General features: G+C 49.3%; 1 protein-coding gene across 2 annotated transcripts in view; it reads left to right on the plus strand.

Annotated features, from left to right (window-relative positions):
* MYO18B (myosin XVIIIB) overlaps window positions 1-23,186 on the plus strand; it is a 246,725-nt gene that overhangs the window by 170,696 nt on the left and 52,843 nt on the right. For both annotated transcript variants that reach the window (XM_035017247.1, XM_035017246.1), the window contains exons 35-39: window positions 4,072-4,185; window positions 5,488-5,604; window positions 7,777-7,860; window positions 8,835-8,972; window positions 11,208-11,393. In XM_035017247.1, coding sequence (XP_034873138.1) covers window positions 4,072-4,185; window positions 5,488-5,604; window positions 7,777-7,860; window positions 8,835-8,972; window positions 11,208-11,393 — 639 coding nt within the window. The remainder of the gene's footprint in view (window positions 1-4,071; window positions 4,186-5,487; window positions 5,605-7,776; window positions 7,861-8,834; window positions 8,973-11,207; window positions 11,394-23,186) is intronic.

The following is a 23,186-nucleotide window of genomic DNA, read 5'->3' on the forward strand; positions in this document are numbered from 1 at the left end:
GCCTGCAACTCCTCCTTGAGATGGTGGGAGCCGAGACCCTGCCTCATCCTGGTGGTAGGAGGTTGACGGCTCATCCGGCTGCCATTCCCTTTCATTCTCCTGGCCTCTACAATGGGGTTAACCACTCCCCCGCCCCCACTTAGGCCATTAAGGGAAGGAAAGGGACAAACCGCATTGACAACCACCATCACTTTTCTAGGGTTTTCTCAGTGCCAGGCACAGTGTTGAGCACTGTCCTGATACCACTCACACACTATGCAGGATCCCATAGATCCTATGGTGGTGATGCTCCCCCATTTTACAGATGAGGATACTGAGGCGTGAGGTTAAGACCTGCTGAGAGAGGCCAATCCTCCAGGTCTGGCTCCATGCCCAGGCTCCAACCCCTACACGTGGTGGGATTTGGCACTCAGCAAGTGTCAGTGAGTGTTGGTTTCCGCATCATCCTCGTCCCTTGGGGATGAACTTGTTTATTGGGGATGATGCGCGTGTCCTTGGCGTCACCACATTGATTGATTGATTCAACCTCTGAGTTCTGTCCATTGTCTCCGATTGCTCCACCTCACATTCTGCAGCCCCCAGCCTGGTCCCGGACCTCAGGACACTTCCCCGAGGGGCTCCCGAGATAGCACCAAGCCACTGAGTTAACCATTCGCTCTGCAACTGAGCTTTCTCTTTATCATAATCCGTCCTCCCCATGTGGTCCAGACTTTCCAGAGAGTGGCTTTCCAGGAGGGGCAGTGGAGCCCAGCAGGAAAGAGCCTGGACTCTGGAGTTGGACCAGCCAGGCTTCTCTGCGGACCAGCTGCGTGACCGTGGGCAAGTCCTTTCCGCTCTGTGAGCCCCAGTGTCCTCCTATATCAGGTGGTCCTAAAGGTGGTGCCCTGCTCCCAAGAGGTCTTGTGGGGCTTTTATGAAGCAAGACAGAGCACAGTGTCCTGGAAATGGTCCCCAAATGACAGTAGCAGGTGCAAATGTTAATGCCAAGACCCACCAGGGCCAAGATAATCCTATCCCTAACCCAGAAGGAGCTAAGAATAACACCAACAGCCATGTCCATCTTTGCCCGGAGATGAATCATCCCGCTCTCAGCTTGCTCCAGGGAGATTGGGGAAAGGAAGGAGCATTTCTTTTTTTTTTTTTTTAAAGATTTTATTTATTTATTTGACAGAGAGAGACACAGCGAGAGAGGGAACACAAGCAGGGGGAATGGGAGAGGGAGAAGCAGGCTCCCCGCGGAGCAGGGAGCCGGATGCGGGTCTCGATCCCAGGACCCTGGGATCATGACCTGAGCTGAAGGCAGTCGCTTAACCAACTGAGCCACCCAGGCGCCCCATGGAAGGAGCATTTCTTAATCAGGCATCTTATACCACCTGGAAAATGGAGATACAAACAGAATCTTCTCGCTCCGGGGAGGCTCTGAGGACCAGGGCATCATGCTGCCCAAACCCTCAGCCCACAGAGGAGCTCGGCAGATGGGAAGTGCTGTCCTCCTGTTTGGGGCCACACTGTTCGGTTCCTGACAGGAATTCTCGCTTGCCTCTTGGCCATGGGCCCGGCAGCTTGGCCTGGCAGTGGGGGCCTGCAAGATGCCTCCTTTCCACTGTGAGTTACCTGACCTCACCTCCCACGATGGCCCACCTGCTCCTGCCCGCCAAACGTTTTCTTCTTGGCACACCCTACGGTGTGTCCTCACTGGCTGCCCCATTTCCAGGGTTGTTCCCTAAAGTCCATCCTCCCCACAGCAGCCAGGGGTAGGTCATTCTACTCCTCCTCCTCCTCCTTCTCCTCCTCCTCCTCCTCCTCCATCAACGGTTTCCCTACAGAGTGAAAATGAAGTTGCACTTTGCTCACTAGCCTCAGTAATGTGCTCCCCGACCCCATCCACTCCTTCAGCGTCCTCCCCACCTTCCGCTCCCTGTCCAGCAGTCCAGCCACACTGGCTGCCTTTCTGTCCCTCAGCGCCACTTTCACTTTTGTTCTTGTTCCTGCCTCAGGACCTTTGCACCAGCTGCTGCCTCCACTCAGGGCACTGTTTCTTCCTCCTCAAATTGTACACGGCTGTCTCCTTGCATCTTTTTGGTCTTAGCTTAAATGTCTCTCCTTAGTCAGGCCTCTGCCTGCAGGGAGTCCTCCTTGCCACCTCCCTGCCTTGCCAGAGGCCCTGGGGTCACCAGCGGGAAGATAAGACTGTGCCTGACTTCTCATTCGCCCTGTCCATGATGCTCCCCCAGCTCCGCAGCACTCTCCGTGTGTCTCAGCCCCCACACTGAGGGAATGGGCTGAGTTCGCTGCAGGAATACATTGTTCTTGGGGGCTTGGAAAATTTTCCAAGGGTTTGTGGATCATGGCTGTGGCAGTGAAGTGGGGCTGGAACGAGAGGTTAGTGTGAGAAAGCTGTGGGAGAAGGTTAGGGGCTCGATTTCCCCATGTGTAAAATGGGGATATTAGCAGCTCGCAAAGATGAGGATTACAGGTCAAAATGAAAGCAGAACCTTTCCCTCGGCACTTTACAGGAGATATTCGAATTGGTGGTGACCCCCATTCTCCCCACCTTCCATTGTCATTATTATTACTCTAACATCTGGGCTGAGCTCCTGATATTCTGGGGAAGACATTCTCTGCCCAGTTTGGAAGGAGATGAAAATGATCCCAAGGTGGGCTCTACCCACAGAGCATCCCCCCGACCTTGGCCAGTTGTCCTGGGGTGGCCTCCACCTTGGCTCAATTATTTTCCTTTTATAGATCAATGGGGCCCCTCACTTGCTCGGTGGCCTCAGGCACCAGAGATTGTATGCATGTCATTTCACGGGGACACTAGCTTGCTTTTTTTTTTTTTTTTTCCCTTGTCTGGAAGCACCAACATTACTATTATTAACTGTTTTGGAGGGGCAGTGGCCTGACAGTGAGAAGGTCTGCTAGTCTGGACAATACAAGGGGCTGTCTTCACTCCTTGCAGCTGTGTGACTTCAGGCAAGGCACTGTCCCTCTCTGAGCCCTGAGCGTTTTCCTTAGGCGATTTCTGAGGCTGTTTTCTGCTCAGAGATTCTAGGGTTTGGAAATCAAGGGGAAACTGCCAATTGCAGAATGGACTTAGGGATTGTGCCCAGATGTGGTTTTCTCCAGCAGGGAATGTCTGTCTTCTGGGGCCATGTAGGTACTTGGACCTATTAGATGGCCCCACTTTGCTAAGCTAGGAGGCCTGCTGTGTGCAGGCGGGTGAATGGATGAGAAAGAAAAGAGTGAGAAAGAGAAACTTTATTTAGGTCAGTGGCTCTTAATCTTCCAGAAAATGCTCACATGGCAAATAGTTTACATACCATTTAAAGGGGGTGTACAACCCTGAAACCTGGTTAAGAAATGTCTATATGAGGGCATTTGGGTGGCTCAGTCTGATTTTGGCTCACATCATGATCTCAGGGTCCTGGGATCGAGCCCAGCTTCGGGCTACCCGCTCCCCGCTCAGATGGGAGTCTTTTTGTCCCTCTTTCTCTCCCTCTGTTTCTCCCCCAGCTTGTGCTCACTCTCTCTCTCTCTCTCTCTCTCTCTCTCTCTCTCTCTCAAATAAATAAAATCTTTTTAAAAAATAAATAAAAAAATAAAAGAAACGGCTACTTGGTGAGTTCCCACTGACTTTCAAGCACCTCCTCCAGGAAGCCTTCCCTGACTTCATCCTGTGTTCCCAGTGGCTCCATGCCTTCCTTCCTGTGCTGCTCAAGGAGACTGTCCCTGCCTGTCTCCCCCTCTCCAGGCTGACTGTTCCCTGCATGCATTAAGTGGGTGTCAGCAAATATTTGCTGAGCGGAGCTGGGGCCCAGCTCCTGGCACCAAAGCAGACTAGCCTTATTTCATGGGACAGTGCCTGTTCAATTTTGAGTTAGCTCACAACCTGGCCGCCTCAGATGCAAACACAGCCGCTTCCCCTCGTTGTGGGTTGATGAATAGTTGCGAAGACATGGGACTCGTCTGTAAATTATTCTGCCACCCGAGAGGGGCCGAGCCGGAGGGGAAGGGCATTCAAGGAGGCGGCCTCACGAGGCTCTTGTCTTCTCATCCTCCTGCCTGGTGCAGCTGGAGCAGAGCGAAGCCAAGTGTGAGGATGCTTTGAAGACACAGAAGGCACTGACCGCAGACCTGGAGAACATGCACAGCGAGCTGGAGAACATGACCCGGAGCAAGAGCCTGGTACCTGTCCCTTCCTGGAGCTGTGGGGCCCCGGGCCAGCTCAGGGCTCTGGGGACTTGCGTAGGCCCACTCTGTGCTCAGCACTGTAAGAGGGAAAAAGGGCACTTATTGGGGACTTCCTGGGTCAATACTCTGAGAGCACAGACATCCTCCTATGAGCTGAGCATTATAAAGGTATAAGGGCATACGTGAGGGCCAACTATGTGTTCACCCCTGCAAAGGTAGACCTAATGTGTGCTCAGCACTGTGGGGATGCGTTCAATAGGGGCCTATTGTTTGCTCAGCACCCTACCTGGGAACGAAAATGTCTATAGTGTGCCCACAGTGTGCTCACTGCTGTAAGTGGTCCCCAGGCACCTGTTGTAGTCCTACTGTGTGCTCATCACCATAACAGGGGACTTGGTCATTATAATTGGGCTAGTATATGTTTGTTCTTACAAGTGGAGACAAGGGTGTCCCTCATGGGCCCACTTAGACTCACTCCTATAAGGGACCCAGCCGTCTATTATGAACCTACTGTGTGCTTGCCACTGAATGGGGGGAAATGAACATATATTATGAATCTTATATACTGGTGAAAATTGGGTGTGTGTTTCTAAGTCACCTGTCTGAGCATACAAGGTGGGCTTAAATTTTTACACCACATGTGAAATCCTAAAGTTTAGGTATAGGCATGGACTTACAGGGAAACGCTTGTCTCTAGATCCCTACTGGACCTTTTGTTCCAGATTTTGTTGGCACCAGATTAAGAGGAACTTGCCGACAAACATTCACACGCGTGCACACACACACACACACACACAAGAATGCACACTCACCTACAAAATCACCAGACACACAAATAAATGCCCTCCTAGGTAAAATATGCATCTAATTTTGTCCATCCACCCAAGACATATTTACTGAGCACCTGCTGTATGCAGGCTTCGTACTGGGGTTATATCTGTGAACAGAACAGAGTCCCGGTTCTCAGGGAGATTCCGGGGGTTTGTACTCACGCGCGTGTCCCAAGCACATTTCAAATGAACATGAAATGTGAGCCCATGTGGGCTTACACAAACATCTATCCATTCACATGCACACATGCTGCATTCACACAGCCACATGTGTGCTCTGAAACACACACACACACACACCCCATGCACTGACACACCCATGACCTCCTTTCAGGTACATGGTCACTCATCTGACACACTCACAGGTGAGCCCCTCCCCCCACTTTGCTCTTCATGAGGCCCCTGCTGTCCCCTCCCACCCACCCTTCTGCCCCCCCACCCCCACCCTTGTCCTGCCTCCTGCCAGGTGGATGAGCAGCTGTACCGACTACAGTTTGAGAGAGCAGATCTGCTGAAGCGCATCGACGAGGACCAGGATGACCTGAATGACCTCATGCAGAAGCATAAGGACCTCATTGCTCAGGTACTGATGGAGAGTGTTAGAAGGCGTGGCGGCCTTGGGCCTGGCAGGTGGGGCATGTTGAGACGGTGTTGGGCCGCTCTCTGGTCTTAGGACCTGGGCGGGGTAAGTGCCACAGTGATAGATAGGAATGGTGAAATTTCATGCCCTAATGGAGGAGGGTGTCACCTTCAGATGGGTGTGCATTCCTGGAAGACATCTCCACCAGGAAAAATTGTGATTTATGTATGCATATATCTACACGTCCATCCTCCCATAGACCCTTCTAACTACCCATCAAAATATTCATCCATCCACCATTCATTTGCTCGTCTGTCCACCCATTCACCTATCCTCATTTTTATCCGCCCATCTACCCATTATTCCACCTGTCCTCCCACACATCCACCCACCTACCTAGCCACTCACCTATCCATCCATCTATCCATCCATCCCTCCACCCACTTATCCATTCATCCATCCGTCCTTCCATCTATCTATCCACCTCTCCATACATCTATGTCTATATCCATTCATTTATTTAATACTTACTGTGCCTCCACCATGTGTTAGGTATTGTGTGAAACGCCAAGGATACTGGGTTAAGAAAAGCACGTCCCATCCCTGCGTTCACGTGCAGTTTCATGGGCTGAGCAGACCTTCTCACATAATCACCCAGAACAGAGGGGGCGCTTGCAGAATGAGCTTAGAGTCCAGAGAGGAAATGACCACGGTTCTGCGAATCTTGACCTAGGTTGGAGGTCAGGGAGGGCTTCCTTGGGGAGGTGGCTCTCAGAAGGAGATCTGAATGAGGAACAGGAGTTAATTAGGTTGGGTGGAATAGTGAAGGTTGCAGGAAATGTTCCAGGCAGATGGAACAGCATGTGCGAAGGGCCTAAGGTGGCACATTTGAGAAGCTGGAAGGAGGCCAGTGAGGAGTGTGGGCCCAAGATGAACTCAGCGAGGCCAGCAGAGCAGGGCCAGATCAGGGGCTCATAGGCTGAGAGGAGTTTGGATTTTATTTTATGTGTGATGGGAATTATTGGCAAGTTTCTTAGGGGTCAGAGCAGGAGGGAGAGGGTCAGCCAGCTTGTACTGGGGAGGTAGAGTGGACATGGGTGGGTGGATGGACCCAGGATACAGTCAGGAGGCACAATGGTAAGATGGGGTGCAGCAGAGGCTTTGGGGTAGAACAGGCAGATGAGTGATGGGGATCCCTGGCAGGTTTCTGATAACGGGGGAGAGTAGCTCCCTCCAGGAGTAAGGAGCATCTTCCCCACGTTATACCCCAGAGGGGATCCATGGTACATTGCCTGCCAGACTTCAAATGCATCCTACCGAGATGAGATCTGACGGAATTTCTGCCAAACAAGGAATAATGATAACAAAAATAACCAACTATTGGGGCGCCTGAGTGGCTCAGTCATTAAGCGTCTGCCTTCGGCTCAGGTCATGGTCCCAGGGTCTGGGGATTGAGCCCCACGTCGGGCTCCCTGCTCAACGGGAAGCCTGCTTCTCGCTCTCCCACTCCCCCTGCAAGTGTTCCCTCTCTCGCTGTCTCTCTCTGTCAAATAAATAAATAAAATCTTTAAAAATAAATAAATAAATAAATAAATAATTTAAATAATAAAGACGTGGAAAATAGAAAGTGAAGGGCCCTCCCACCCCCTGGAATTCCTCTCTTCCAAGATAATCACACTTAACAGTTTGGTTCTACTTTTTTTAAGGACATTTATAGTCTCCACTGCCTCATTTCATCTCTGAACAAACTCTGTGTAGAGGAGCTAAGCAGAGACTCTCAGCTCATTTTACAGATGGGGCTACTGAGGGACAGAGAGGCCAAGGCCAGTATCCAAGTCTAGAATCCCAGTCACCTGACCCTCGGGAATTCTCTTCCCTCCGAATCTGACCCTGGTGCTGTGGCCAGCCCATTTCTGTCTGGGCTCCCAAGAGTGTCTGACAGTGTGCTGGGCGGTTGACCAAAGCCATGGGCTTACATAATGGGAGTGACTCAGCAGACACGGAGATGGACGATGTGGGGAGGATGTGAGCAGTAACTGTTTGGAACGAGTTCTTGTCACGGAAGCTCTTGAGAGTCTTAGACATCTGGGGGTGGGGATGGGGAGAAGGGCTCGCCATCGGTAGTTTCCCAGCAAAGTCTCAAGGTGACTTTTTTTTTTTTTTTGGTCTCACTAGTCTGCTACTGACATTGGGCAGATCCAAGAACTGCAGCTACAGCTGGAGGAAGCCAAGAAGGAGAAGCACAAACTTCAAGAACAAGTATGTGCTCAGAGCTGCCCTCGTGGCAGGGAGGAAGGGAAGGGGTCTCTCTGGGACCTCCCCGTTTGGATCCTGGAAAACTGTCCCTCATCCATCCATCCATCCATCCCCACTCACTCAACTTCACTTGTGCACCAAATGAATTGAGAACAATCCCAGCAGACACACACACACACACACACAGACTTTTGCTCTTGCTAGTTCAGCCTCCACACATGCCCTGCGCAGCAAAACTCATCAGCCATTCCGTGCAAGATTTTCCTCCTCTGAGAAATGTTTCCAAGGGGAAAGAGATGGTCGGGGTGAGACAGGATCCTCGACTTTTGTGAAATCCTCCTTTGAAGCCATGGTTCTTCCAAACACCCCTGGATTTCACTCATCAGCTGGAGGGTTGTTCTTATCCGTGCAATTCTCAAAGCCCTTCTAGAACTGTTGCATGTGCCTGCTTAGGGTTTCTGCCTACATGATGGTGCCTCGAGCAAATGTCCATAGGCGTAACACCAACAGCACAAAAATAATAGCAGCATGGGGCTTCTGCTGGGTACTTATTATATACCAGGTACTAATTGCCATCAATCCTCACACGCACAAAAGTGAAAGAATGAGCTCAAGGAGGGGAACTGGCCTGCCCAGGTGCCTCCTGCTGGAAAGTGGCAGAGCCTGGCTTTGAACTCTGATGCATGTGCTTGGCTCCCAGGCCCACTCTTGGTTGCATCCTGGGATGCCGAAGCTTGCTGATTGAAAGTCTTGTGTTGGATGCTGAAGACACACAGGAAACATCACCTCCAGCTTCTGCGGCCCAGGGGCAGGGGCTGGTGGGAGGGTACCAGCAGTCTGGGCTTGTCCCTTGAACGTGTACTACCAGAGCCAGAAGGAGGCGGTGTGGATGCGCCTGGGGCTGAGTCCTGCATGTGTCTCGATGCTGGGACTCGGGGCCAGCAGGTGGCCAATGGACGTCTCGGGTTCGCCCGCAGCTGCAGGTGGCTCAGATGCGCATCGAGTACCTGGAGCAGTCCACCGTGGACCGAGCCATCGTGAGCAGGCAGGAGGCAGTCATCTGTGACCTGGAGAACAAGACGGAGTTCCAGAAAGTGCAGATTAAGAGATTTGAGGTATTTGTGGATGTGTAAATATTGTTCAGGCCGAGAGCAGTGGGGCTTTTGTGTAAGCCCTGTCCGTCCTCCGACTATCCCTCCATCCGCTCATGCCTTTCTCTGGATCCATATTCCTCCTCCATCTCCCATCCATGTTCCTCCTCTCTGCTCCCTACTTTCTGCCTGCCTTCAACCGCAAGGTCTCATAGGTACCTATCCGTCCAGCCTACCCACCTCCGTCCACCTCCGTCCCCCTCCATCCATCATCCCCCTTCTCTCTCTTCTTCCTTCCTTTCTCCAGTTTCTTCTCTTCCTCTGATCTTTCCCTTTCTTCAGACCTTGACCCCTCTGTCTGTCCACCTTTTTATCCACTGATCCTGTTCTGCCCATCTCCATCCACCCACTCATGCACTTACGCACATGACACTCGCTTTGAGCAGAAATCCATTTTGCACTAAGTGTGTACCAGGCTCTGGTTTAGGCACATGGGAGACAGATGTACAAAAAAGCAGATTCTGCTTTCCAGAAACATAGAGTTTTGTAGGAGATGTGGGTGAAATATGTACATGAAGACCCATAATACGGAAAGAGGGCTGGGAGGTTTGGGAGATGGTGTTCTTTTCAAGCTGGGGAATCAGGGAGGCTTCCAGGAGAAGGTGGCATTACTGCTGGACCTTGAGAAGGGCAGGTAAGACATAGATGGGCTGGGGCAGGGTTCAATGATTACATTCACCTTTAGCTCTGCGGGCCACTGACACGAGCCACCGCCCAGTGGACGTCACCACTGTCAAAGCTGTTTCTCATTAGCCACTCCCCTGGAAGTTCGTGTACATAATGTCGGGCTCGATCAGATTTTTCATTTGTTTTTTTATTTTTTAACTTGATTCTGGCACAGTCAAGTGATAGCAGAGAAGAAAATAAAATTACGATTAAAAAAAAACTTTCAGTGGCAGATTCTATGTCCAAATTCACTTCCCCCCTCTGCCATCATGATTTGAATTTCGTAGACTGCCAGGTCCTTGAGATGAGGTGCCTTGGGGACACCATTTGAGAACTGCTTTTCTTCCTTTTAACCCCCCTGCTGCCCTTTGAAATTGTTGCTAAACTCCGTTTGAAAGGCGAAGGGCAATTGAAGAGTAAAGCTTTTCTTTTAGACCATTATTCAGTCTCTGATCTGGAGAGGGGCTCTGCGACCGTCCTGAGCAAGGCCCTAAAATATTCATGCAGGCTCGGGTTTAGGTCAACACTCAAGTATTTGCCCATCAGAATCGACTGGCTCCAGGCTTGTTGGCCAACTAATGAATTCTGCAGAACAGCATTTGGGTTTGTTTTCTATAGCAATGGTGATGCCCACAGCTTCTTCCTCTCTACTGTTTCATTGTGTCCCCTTGGCTTCTCCCCCCCAGAAAAGGGAAAATGCCATAAAGCTTTAGAGCTGAGGCTCATTCATGGAAGATTTTCTGATCAAACCTCCTCGTTTTACAAGTCGGGAACCCAAAACCCATACTGGGGAAGGGGTTTTGATTTCCCAACGTGGTGTGCTCCCCACTGCACAGCTTCATAGAACGATGAGGGCTGCTATAAATATTAATAATTCCCAACCCTTGTCTAGAATGTTCGATGTGCCAGGCACTGAGCTAAGCCTTCTGCGGAACGTAACGTTTCCAATTCTGACAGCATCCCTGGGACATAAATACTGTCATCATCCCTGTCTCTCAGAGAGGTTAAATAACCTGCCCAAGGGCACACAGCCAGAAAGAGGTAGTGGTGAGGATTGAACCTAGAGCGTATTCAAAAGCCAGGGTGCTCGTGCAGATGCTAGGCTGTCTCTCGGTATAGCAGTTATCACTGGCTAGGTGTTTTTTTTTTTTAATTTTTTTTTAAGATTTTATTTATTTATTTATTTGAGACAGAGAGAATGAGAGAGAGAGAGCACATGAGAGGGGGGAGGGTCAGAGGGAGAAGCAGACTCCCTGCCGAGCAGGGAGCCCGATGCGGGACTCGATCCCGGGACTCCAGGATCATGACCTGAGCCGAAGGCAGTCGCTTAACCAACTGAGCCACCCAGGCGCCCCTCATTGGCTAGGTTTTTAAAGTAAGTTCATTTCTGTATCAGAAATCAGGATTATCATCCTGATGACTTTATACAAATGCACAGAGACTCATCACAGGATTTCCCTCCCCAGAGCCCCCTGTCTCCTGCCCCTGGCCTCTATTAACAAGATGGATGTGTGCTCCCCGCTCCGACTCCAGGTCCTGGTGATCCGGCTTCGGGACAGCCTGATCAAGATGGGCGAGGAGCTCACTCAGGCGGCCAAGTCCGAGTCCCAGCAACGGGAGAGCAGTGAGTATTACCAGCGGCGCCTGCAGGAGCTGAAGGCAGACATGGAAGAGCTGGTGCAACGCGAGGCGGAGGCCAGCCGCAGGTGCATGGAGCTGGTGAGTGCTGTCCCCAACGCTGGCTCTCATCTGATGGAGGATTTCGGGTGCAGGAGTGCCCTCCTGCTTTCTGAGTGGGAGCCCCCTCCAGGGCTGCACTCTGGGGGCCTTTGGGAAGCAGGGAGAAACCAGAAGGGGATGGGCAGAGAAACGACGCTGCCATTGGCTGCGGACTCTGGGGGCGGGCCCAAAGTGGACCAATGGCATTCACCGCTGCTGGATGTCCACCCAGCACGTGTGCATTTCAGATTCCAGAATTTCTTCTCCTGCCTCACACATTCCACTCCAAGGGCACGTCAGCCTCGTGGGAAGAGGAAGGAACCAACGTTGATTAAATGTCCACCTTGCATGGAGGCTTACCATCCATATCATAAAATCCTCCTAAGGACCCTGTAAAGTCAGAATATTATCCCCATTTTTCAGATGGGGAAACTGAGGCAAGGGGCCATCAACATGCCAAATCAAGGCTCCGAGTGGTACATTCACTTGCCCAAGGCTACACACTAGTAAGAATTTAAACCCAGGCCCGTCCAACACTGTAGTCTGTGCTTTTATTGACTAAACCATGCTTTGCTCCCACTGTGGTCCAAGCAACACTTAAAAATCTCTTTCCCATCAAGATGGGGAAAAAAAAAAAGAAAGAAAGTATAATAATGAAAAAATAAAAATCCATAAATTGTAGAGTTTGGCATTTTACTAAATTTCATAGGGAAGAAAAAGGGGGGAAAAGATAAAAATGTGTTTCCTGTCCAGCGGGAAGTTCTCTCCCGTCATGCACTGTATTTTTCCGAGCAGAGTTTCCTGCAGGAATCACAGGGCCTCTGAGAGAGCTGGCTCCTCCTTTTCCCCGTGAGGTCCGATATCCCTAAGACTCCAGGTTTCTGCTTCTGGGACCTGGGAGACATCTGGCACCCCCTTTGCCCAGCATCAGAGAGCCTTCACTGAGACAACCCAGCACCTGCCAAGACTTGGCCAGAAGGTCCCTAAATCACCATCTTTATCTCCTTCCCGCCCTGTCCACTCTGGTTTTGTGACAGGTCTCACCACCTTGTCCGCCTGCAGCAAGTATATTTCTCGGGCCACTGCCTGCCACTGCCGGGGCCCCTCTCATCAGCTTTGCCCTTGACAAGCCATCAGCGTGGCTGTCGTGGGGGGGGAGGTGAGGTTCTGCACAGAGACCTAGTTTCCCAGACAAAGTCCAAGGGCTAAGACTGGCAGTTCTTCACCTCCCATGGCCAGGGAGAGAGAAAGTCTCTTTCCTCCAGTTGACAGGATGACTTCCTCATTCACCAGCCCTGTTTCTCATGCAGCTGAGGTCCCCTCCCGCCCACTCTGGCTGGGAGCGAGAGAAAATCCCAGCCTGTCTGTCTCCTCTGATGTCTTCTTTAGCTGGCCAGACACCCAGGCGTGCTGGCCAGATCAAACAGTGGCTTTCTTCCTCTTTTCTTTGTTCTTTTCTCCCTCTCTCTCCGCGCCTTCCTCCCCTTCTCCCTTTCCTTTCCCTATCCCCACTTTCAGGGACAGGTTAAGATCTTTAAAGGCCCTGCAAACTGAAAAGATTATAGAGCAACCCCCATATATGAATAAAAAAAAACAAAAAACTGTAAAGCACGATGCTTGTGTGTATGCTGACACAAGACCTGCATCATTCTCTATTTTCTGATGGCAAGATGCTGCATAAGTTTACCGAGACTGTAATCTTCCCCTTGTTTTGGCATATCTGTGGTTGGGTGGTGTATTTTCTAGGGCTGCCTTAACAAAGTAGCAAAAACTGGGTGGCCTAAAACAACAGAAATTTATTCTCTCACAGAATAAATTTGACTGAAGGTCAAAAGCCTGAAATCAAGGTGTGGGCAACAACACACTCCCACGGAAGTTTCCAGGGGAGAATCCTTCTCTGTCCTTCCAGATTCTGGTAGCTTCCGGTATTCCTTGGTTTGTGGTCTCATCTCTCCAGTATCTCCCATTGTCTTCATATGGTTGTTGTCTCTGCGTCTGTGTGTCTCAAATACCCCTCTGCTTTTTCTTATAAGGGCACCTATAATTGAATTTAGGGTTCACCCTGAATCCAGGTGGATTTTATCTTGAGATCCTTACCTTAATTATATCCATAAAGACATGGGTTTTTTTTTCCCCCAAATAAGTTCACATCGGCAGGTTCTAGGAGGATTTTTGGTTTTAGGGGCCACCCTTCAACCTGCCACAAGAAAGGAGAGCATGTTCTTGCCTAGCTGGTGTTCTGCAGTGATCACGCACCTCTTGTTTCTTCAGGGATTCTGTGGATTAGCAAGGCTCAGAAGGACGATGTCAGGCTGGCCGACCCTTCCTAATAGTGGATATCCCACACTCACCAACCTATTTGCCCTCGAGTACACCCCTTGCCTAAGGGCCTGGGATATTTCCACTGGGAGAAGAGAGGATATCCTCTTTTCTTGTATAATTTATTCACTAATTCAGGCAGAGGGTAAGTCTTCCTGTCACCATCAACATTTGTCTATTCAGCGCCAACTATGGGCATGGCGCAGCAGTGGGCATTGGTGGGGAGTGGCAAGGGATCATTAAGCCCCTGCTTTGTAGAAACTCAGTGTGGATAAAACGCAGCTCAGTTGCTGAGTCCCCCCACATCCCCCATCAATGTGGCATCCTGGTACTTCCCCAGGCTTCTCCGGGTTCACGTCCATGCCACCAATCTGCTCTCTTCCGTCCCCTGTAAGACAAAGGGACAGCTGCCCCATGCCATGCATTCTCTAATAAATTTTACCAAAAGCCTGCAAGGCAGTCAGCATTCTGGTCCTTTCCTTCGTGAGCTAGGTAGCCTCAGTTTTTCCCACGGGCCATGCCCGGTGCTCAGTGTTGGGGATCTAGCGGGGAACAAGACACATCTTTGCCCTCAGGGAGCTCACACTGAATGGAGAGATATCGCAAAGGCCATTATTCGTGTATTTTATACATTCACTTCCCATGCTTTAAGTTCAAATCTCCCTGGGAGGGATAGAATGAATTTTTTAACTCCCCAGTCCAAGCCTGCATGCATGCATGCATTCGTTCATTCATTCGTTCATTCATTCATTCATGCTAAGCTTAGGCCCTTTGCAGATGTGGTTTTCTTTCACATTGATACCAAGCCCAGCAGGTGGAGAATGTGGGTGGGGGGGCAGACACATGAGGCGCTTGGCCCAGGGCTGAAGTGTTGGGAGTGGCGGAGGTGGGAATGGGCGTCCCCATGTGTCCAGCTCTAAAGCTGTCACCGTGACCCCACCCTGCCCTTTCGGCCCAATCCTGCTGAGAAATGGCTCTGCCATGGGAGACCCCCGAAAAGATCACCCCCGCTGGGCCCCGGTGAGAAGCGGGAAGGATGGTGATGGATCTCCGTTTTGTGTTCCCTCCGCCTGTCCCAGACTGTGCCATTTGTCACTGTTGGTGTTGGTTTAAAGGGCTGCGAGTTGTTTCGTGTGAATGATTTACGCCCCTAGCTGGCTCACCGGCACGTCCAGATCAGGATCAATTACCCCGCCAATGGAACTTCTCTTCCCAGAAAAAAGAAAAATGAGATTTTGCCATTAATTTTAGTAAATGTACTATTCCTGGTGACTCCAGGAGCTGTTATGGAGAAAAAGAATATTCTGGCTCTAAATCATTCAAGTCCCTTTGTCATGGGAGCGATGAGACAGCTCATCTGTGGATTTATGTCCTGTTGTTTTTCAATAGTTACAGAGCCCAGGGGAAACCACCTCAATCCTGGGGCAGGGTAACCGAGGGAGGTCAAGGGCAGCTGGAAGGGCTGATGGTGACAGGAAGACCTACCCTCTGCCTGCTTTCTGCCAGATGCACCTGTTCTGGAGGCCGCACCTGTTGGGTTTACCCTCCAGCACCTTGGCCTCACTCCCTAACCTCAACTTTCCTCTGAGCCAGGTGTCTTTTTCAAAAACTTCCCAGGCCTTGGAAAACATAGATTAGACTTCTGCTTACTCTTAGCGCACCACCCGGTGACCCACGCCAGAAATTCCAGTGGCCTGTCCCTCTCTGGCTTACACAGATTAATGGCCAGGCCTGCTGTTTTACTCTCTTTGGGTATTTTAAAAATCTATCCCCTCCCATCTTCCTCCCATCCTTGCTTCCACTGTGTTTAATTAAGCCCCATCCCCTCTGGTCTGGGGCTCTATAGTTACCTTCCAACTTGTTTCCCCACTTTCCCTCCACTCTGGCTCATCCCTGCAGAAGATCTTTCCAGAAGGGACACGTCTTACTGGGTTGCTCTTCAAGCTAAGAAATCTTCCGTGGCTCTCCACTGTCTTCAGAACCACATCCCAGCTCCTTCCCAGAGCCTCTGAGATCTAGCCTCTGTGGATCCTTCTGCCTTTGGTTGCCTGCTTATCACCTTGCATGCTCTACTCAAGCATGAAAGGCCCCAGCACCATGTTGTTTCTTGACTCACCATCTTTGTTCCCATGCATCCCTCTGCTGCCTACTCAACCTTCAAACTCAAGTCAGGTCCCACCTCCAGGAAGTCCTTACTGTTATCCCCACCCCTTACTAGGGATGGGGGAGAGCACCTCCTCTCTCTTCCCACCTCCCCCTGTGTTCACCCCATCATGCAGACATGAATGGCCCAGGAACTGTGCCCTTGGAGATCTCAAGATCAAGAGGAGGAGATGCAGGCACCCCTAAATTGTTCTGATACAAGACGGGACGTGTGGGCAGAGGAGGAAGTGGGTTGGTATAACCAGGAGACGCAGAGAAGAGTGCGTGGAGGATGCACCACGTGGGTGTCTCGAACGATGAGGCGGTATTAGTTGTCGGCTTTGGAAGAACAGTTGTCCGATGCTGTTCATCGTGGCCTCTTCACACCTGCATTCAGGAAGTGTCTAATGAATGCCTGCTGTGTGTTAGGCAATGTCTGGGTTTCCAGAAGGGCAGAGACACACCACAGTCAGGGACATAAACACCGACTCTGTTCACCTCCTCTTCCTTTCTCTCTTTTCCTTCTTTCTCATTGCAGCTCCTCTGTTGAATGCCAGCTGCAGAATCCCTTCCTCCCACCCCTACACCTGCTTCAGCTCTCACCTGTCCGCCATGTGTGTAGGTTCAGACACGTCACCTCTGTCTCTCTTTCTCTCTCATCCCGCCAAATAATTGCTTTGACTTGTGTGTGTGGGTGGAGCAAGGATGCACAGCTCCTTGGGGCTACCATAACGAATTACCAAAAACTGGTTGTCTTAAAACAACGTAAATTTATTATTTCGCAGTTCTGGAGGCCAGAGTCTGAAATCAAGGTGTTGGCAGGACCCACAGTCCTTCTGAAGGCCGTAGGGGAGAATCCGTTCTTCCTCCTACAATTTCTGGTGGCTCTGGGTGTTCTTTGGCTGTGGCAATATAACTTGAACCTTGGCCTCTGTGTCCACATGGCTTCTTTCCCTTCTCTGCCTCTGTGTCCTCTCCTCTTCTTATAAGGGCACCAGTCATTGGATTTAGGACCCCCTCAATCCCATATGACCTCATCTTGACTAATTACATCTGCAAAGACCCTGTTTATAACGAAGTCACATTCTGAGGTTCCCAGTGGACATGAATTTTGGGGAGACACTCTTCAGCTCACTTACAGGACATTAGAAAGAGCACTGGACTTGGAGTCAGAGAGCTTGGGCAGCTAAGTTAACATGGCAGGACCTCAGTTTCACCAGCTGTACAATGGGGGGGTGGATATAATGCAGCCGATCTCATTGGTTGGTATTGAGGCTCAAATGAGATGATTTATCTAAAGGTGCCCAATGATAGCACACAGTAGGGACTTAATAGATAGCACAGGTTTCTTTCTTCTTTCATCTCTCACTCTTCCTCTAACTGATTCTTCTTCTACTTAAACTTTATTCTAAATCTACTGGTTCTACTTCCCCATCCCATCCCATGCCCGTGATGATGGATGGTTAGTGATGTTGGGGGGAGTTAGTGCTTGTTTATTACTTACTGCATGCTGGGCCTTGGGCTAAGCACTTACATGGGTTCTCTCATTCCAACCTCTCCTTTTGAGCAAATTATTCCTATTTTACCAAAAAAGGAACTAAGAGCCAGAGAGCCTAAGCACTTTCGCCAAAGTCACATTCCCAGCAAGTGGCAGAGTCAGAATCTGACCAACTCAAACCCATTCTCCTACTCAGTAAGTTTTAGACACACAGTATTTCCTCATTCGAGTATATGTATATTTTAAATTGAGTCATAAAAAGTAATATTTGGTTCTGATTCTATAGTCTAGACTTTATTGACTTTGGGGTTTGGATAATTGTCTGTTGGGGGGGCTGGCCCGTGCCTTGTAGGATATTTCGCAACCTCCCTGCTTCTACCCATTGGATGCCAACCCCTCCCCCGACTCTAAGTCATCACAATCAGAAATATCTCCAGACATTGCCAATGTGCCCTGGGAAGCAAAAGCATCCCCATTGAGATCACTGCTCTTATGTGACCCTCACAGTAACTCTGAAGGCAAGACTCATGATACTCCCCACTTTACAGATGACCCAATAGGCTTAGCGGGGTGATGGGATGTACCCGAGGTCACAGAAAAACCGGAAGGGGCATGCACATTGGGAGGAGAGGAATTCACGGACAGGAGGAGGAGGGCAGCTTAACACCCTACACTCAGAGGGAAAGGACAAGAGTGATGTCTGTAAAACCCAGTCCCAAATTTAGGCCTGCCCCAGAGGTGACTTCACAGCAGAACCTAATTCTGAGCAGAATGGAAGGCCTTGCTGCAGACTGTGTACTTTTAATAATGTTTAAATAAAACATGGGAGCATGGGTGTGATCTCCTCACTGAGCCTGGCTTGTCAGCCACCCGGGCAAAATCATAAATAGTTAATAGACAACCACTTACGGCTCTACTTCTGTTAAATCCAACATCAATTATATATGGCCCATGAATTATTTATTGGGTGTTACTTGGGGGTGTATTTTCCACCTTTGGGGTGGGGGAGAAGTGGAAAGAAGGTGAGGCCTGAAACAGACGGTGGGCTAGCCATGAGGGTCTTGGCTGTCTTCTGAACTGGGGTGGGGGGGTTCCCTACTCCCTGTAAGGAGGAGACCTCTCCTTGATGTGATCGAGAGGTTGGAGTGAATTTGGGTCTGGGAAGGCACTCCCAGGAGAAAAGCTTGGGCCAGTCATGTGCTAGCAAGAGTTTAACAATCAGCTCTCCAGAGCAGGTGAGTCCTGGTGTATAGTTTTCTCAAATCCCCCACCAGGGCTGACTGCAAGCTAACAACATGACGTCACTGAACGCAGAACTGGGAGGCCACCCTCCATGTAGGATAGAGACCAAACACTTTAAAAGCATGGATGATAGTAAAATGGTGCTAAAATAATTAGGAAGCAATGCATTTTGAGTGTGTGGTTTCCTTTGTTTTTAATATGATTTATTGACTTATAAGTTTGTACCGTTTAATTCTTAATGGTAGCTGTGTTGGACAACCGGCCTGCAAAGTTCTGGAAAATTTAACAGTTGGCTCATGCATGCTGGTAGGAACCCCTTCCTGAACACCAGTTGCTTGGAGTCTCCTTGGGGTGGGGTCACCATGCCCCAGTTAGGAGGTTATGGTGTCGAGTGGAAAGAGGGTAGCTTTGGGGTCCAAAGGCTCTTAAATCAAACCTCATGATTCACGGACTCTTTTTTTAAGTGAAATGACTTCACTGTCACAACTCTGTCATCGGAAGGTCTTTGCCTTAGTGTATCAAACGGGTATGACCCCATCTACTCTTTTCTGAGTGGTTCACCCCATGTTCTCGCTGTGTCCATCACGCAAGCTCCTTTATCTTTCCCTCTTGTCCGCCTCCTCCTGTCTTCTGAGAATCTGGCCACATCTGGTAAGGACCTTAGTTTCATGTTCGTTCTCAGTTTCTCTTGTTGGGTTTTCTTGGCCACCCAAAGACCCATATTTCCAAACTGTAGTTTGGAAACACAGCCCTCTCTCACTGCTTTGCCAGGAGGCATTCACCAAAGCCCGATTTAAGGGTTTTCTTTAAAAAATAAAGCAAAAACAAAACAAAACAAAAACAAAAACAAAAAAAACCTCTCTGTGTTTTCCTCCTGCAAATGACCGGGAACTTCAGAGCATAAAGATGAATTATTTTGGCTGGGAACTGAAGTATTTAAAGAGGCATTCCATATGGAGGGCATTTGGGGCCATGAGCAGGGTGTAAATAATACCTCTTATGGCTCCTCTGATAGGGAGATAGCTCTCCTAATTACTGCCCTGTTATTTCAGTGTGATCCAAAATGGCCCAACACGTTTATAAACTCCCTGTTCAGACTGCTTCACTTCCCACCCATCATGGCCTCCTGCATTCTCAGTGAGCTAGCAAAGAGAGATGTGGGTATTTATATCATTGCCCCCTTCCGGGCACCATGGGCTCCTGTCTGTCTCCCTACAAAGGTTTCTCTACAAAAGAAACTTGGTCCTGAAAAGGATGTGGGACCCCATGCCACTAGCCTCAGACACGTTTCTGGGACGGAATTCTTCCAAGCTATCTTTATCCCAAATGATGAATGTGCTTGTCTCAATTCAAGAGGTGGTATCGTCTAATGAAATGAGTTCCTTTGCGTCTGCCTCCGAGATGAGATATCTTGATAATAAAATCTATTACAGAAAGCCTACCTAGGAATAATTGGGTCTATTACTCCCCAACTTGTGGCTTTGTTTCTGCATTGAGAACAGGCTCTCCTGTAATTAATCAGAATTTAAAGTTGCTAATACCAATTACAAATAATGCATGGAGTGTTGAGATGGTGAACCGAAGAGTAGATACTAATCTTGTCCCCTGAGACTTCACCGATTGAACTTTTGTCACTTCAGACTTGCTGGAAATTAGAGTAACTTAACTGTGCAAAGTTAATTATGTTAAGAAGGAAGGGGGGGCAGGTATTGATTGAATGTTGCAGGTGTACATTAAATTATTCAAATAAATCCAATTCAAATTGTTTAGATGAGATTATGCTTCACTTAATTGCATGTCAGAGAGGCTCGGGAAGGTTAATCTTCACGATTGAAAGCAGGATCACTGGCAAGGTTAGACATCTTCAGAAGATAGTGGTCCCAAGGAAATCGAGGGGGTCCCAAATCAGACTCGATGTTCTGATTCCACACACTGATTTGGTTGGAAGGGTGATTCATCTCTTTTAGATGCCCTTTTTTATTTTGGCTGAGCTTAAACAATGAGAAGGCAGAAGGAGACCTCAAAACTTGAGGATAGGCACAAAAAGTGGGAAAGAAAATGGCTTTTACTGGGAGAAATGGCTGGTTTGGAATTGCAAGTGTAACGTAGCAGGAAAGGATGAGCGAACTGGTCTAAATTATGGCACTTTGGGTTGTAAGTGACAAACAAAATTCCAATTGGCTTAAGCGAAAGGGAATGTATTGGTTCATCCAATGGAAAATCTAGTGACCTCTGATTTCAGGTCCAGTGGAATTCAGGGGCTCAGATGATGTTGACGGGTTGAATGCAGTGTATTAGGGCCAACTCACCCCAGCTCATCAGAGCTAATTGTGCACATCTTTTCCTAACTGTGTGCTTGAGGATGTCAGGTTGGAAGATTGACATTAGCAATTGAAGGAGAATTTATACCATGGAAATTGGTAAATGCTCCAAACCAGGGCTTCCTCCATTCCCACCCAGCCAGTTTTAAATATTCACCAGGACACCACTGGCTGAACCCTCCTCTCCATCCCCATTCTCAGGAAGGCTTTTCTTTCGTAGGGGCAGCAGTCAGGCTGAAAAATGATCAGCAAATTAACCTCAGTGATAAGACGGTTCCTTGCACCCAACATCTCAGACAGAAGTCCAGAAGTGGCATCTCACTGATTCTGATGGGCCTGGCTTGGGGTCCCTGACCATCCCTAAAGCGAGCACCAGGGCCAGAAGGGGGTAGTCTCTGGTTGGATGGTTCTGGAAGATGTGCCCAGCCCTGCATCCGGGGGTAGAGTCAGCCCTATCCTAACCATGCTGATGGAGATTAGGGGAAGAAGAGTTCCCTCAAGGAAAACTGGAAGGACGAGGTATGGATTCCAGAGAGAAGCCATTGGAGGGCAGAGCCCACTGCCGAGGCCCTGTCTGTGTGCCTTGCTTGACCTTCACAGGCTTTCCTCTGCTCTGCCCCAGGTTCTCTTTATGTTTTCTCTTCTCTACTTATTCTCTTGTCTCTCCCTCGACTTTTCTCCCCTTTCTGTCTTACATCTTTTCTGTGGCTCTTGCAGCTGGGAGGTCCCATAAGTAGGACAGATCAAAGAAAGGGGAAAGGAATCCAGAAGGGGAGCAGCCTGATTTTCCTTTCCCTGCTCCCCAAGGGAACAGCTCCTCTAATGGGAGGAGCTTGCCTGGAAGCCGGGAGGCCTGGATTCAGGAATCCCACTTGTGCCTTTTACTGGCTGTGTGACCTGGGGTCAGGCCTCTCCCTGAGCAGGGGCTCCCTTTCTCTCTTTCTATAAAATGGATCGGTTCATCTCTAATGTCCTTGCTGCTGAGACAGTGTGCAAGACTAGAATTCGGTGGTCATGGAGCTGTGAGGTTTGGGTGGGTCATGGTGGCAGCCTCCTTTGGAAGGAGCACACCCCTGCACCCCATGACCTCTGCACAGGGTCGCAGCATCTCAAACCGGAAGCTATTTAGGCTCCTTTATCCCATCTGAGGCTTTTCCAGCCTCAGACTCAGACCAGTAGAAATTCCATGTCTGGTTAAGCAAACTGCAGTGCTGAGAAATCACTCCTTCCGCAGGCGACAAAATCCCTGTGGAACCCTCCCTCTCTCTGGTGCCTTCCAGGTGGATTCTGTACCTACCACAGATTCCAGATGTGGATTCCAGATGTGTCACCTTATCTCTGGGGAGATGCAGAGAGGCACCCTTTTGCTTCTCTCAGCTGGGAGACAGCAAGGAGTGTCCGGAGGGTACCACGTTGTTGTTGTTGTTGTTGTTGTTGTTTTAATAGCCCACGTCCCACCCCCTTTTAAAACCATAGCTAAAGCAGATTTGTGGTAAATCAAAGAAGAGCCCTCCCATCAGGCTTCCCCCATTCTTACCCTGGCCCCTGAGGCCACACCACAAAACTCCGCTTGCCATCCCATGATCCAGACCAGAGGTCAGCAAACTGTAATCCGCAGGCCAAATCTGGCCTGTCTTCCGTTTTTGTTTTGTTTTGTAAATAAAGCTTTATTAGAACTCTCTCTCTCTCTCAAATAAATAAATAAAATCTTAAAAAAAAAAAAAAAAGAACATAGTCACCACTTTTTATGTACTGTCTATGGCTGTTTTCACACTCCAGTGGCAGAGGTGACTGAGACAGAGACCACTCAGCCCATAAAATCTCAAATATTTATTATCTGGCCCTCTACAGAAAAAAAAAAATGTGCTCACCTTTGCCCTAGAACATTGCTGGGCACATACAAGGCATGAAAAAAAAATGCATGTTGAATGAAGAAAGAGCTTGCCAGAAGGGCAAGATAAGGAAGTAAGGAGATCTAGACGCAAATTTTAGTCCTATCATTTCCCTCCTGTGTGACTTTGGTCAAGACATTCACCTTCTCTGTGTCTCTGTTCTCTTATAAAATGGGGATAGTCACTGCAACTCCTTCAGAACACTGGGAGGAAGATTTAATGAGATAATGTGTTTAAATGCTTGTCATGGTGGCTGGTGCAAAGCAAACTTAACTGTCATCACCATGAACACTGTCTTAGTCCATTTGGGCTACTATAACAAAATATTACAGATGAGGTGGCATTTAGCCAAAAGTAATTTAGGGTTGACAACACTGGA

This window comes from Mirounga leonina, unplaced genomic scaffold (genome assembly GCF_011800145.1).
Source record: "Mirounga leonina isolate KUSES-001 unplaced genomic scaffold, KU_Mleo_1.0 Mir_171, whole genome shotgun sequence".
In the NCBI taxonomy this organism is placed as follows: Eukaryota; Metazoa; Chordata; class Mammalia; order Carnivora; family Phocidae; genus Mirounga; species Mirounga leonina.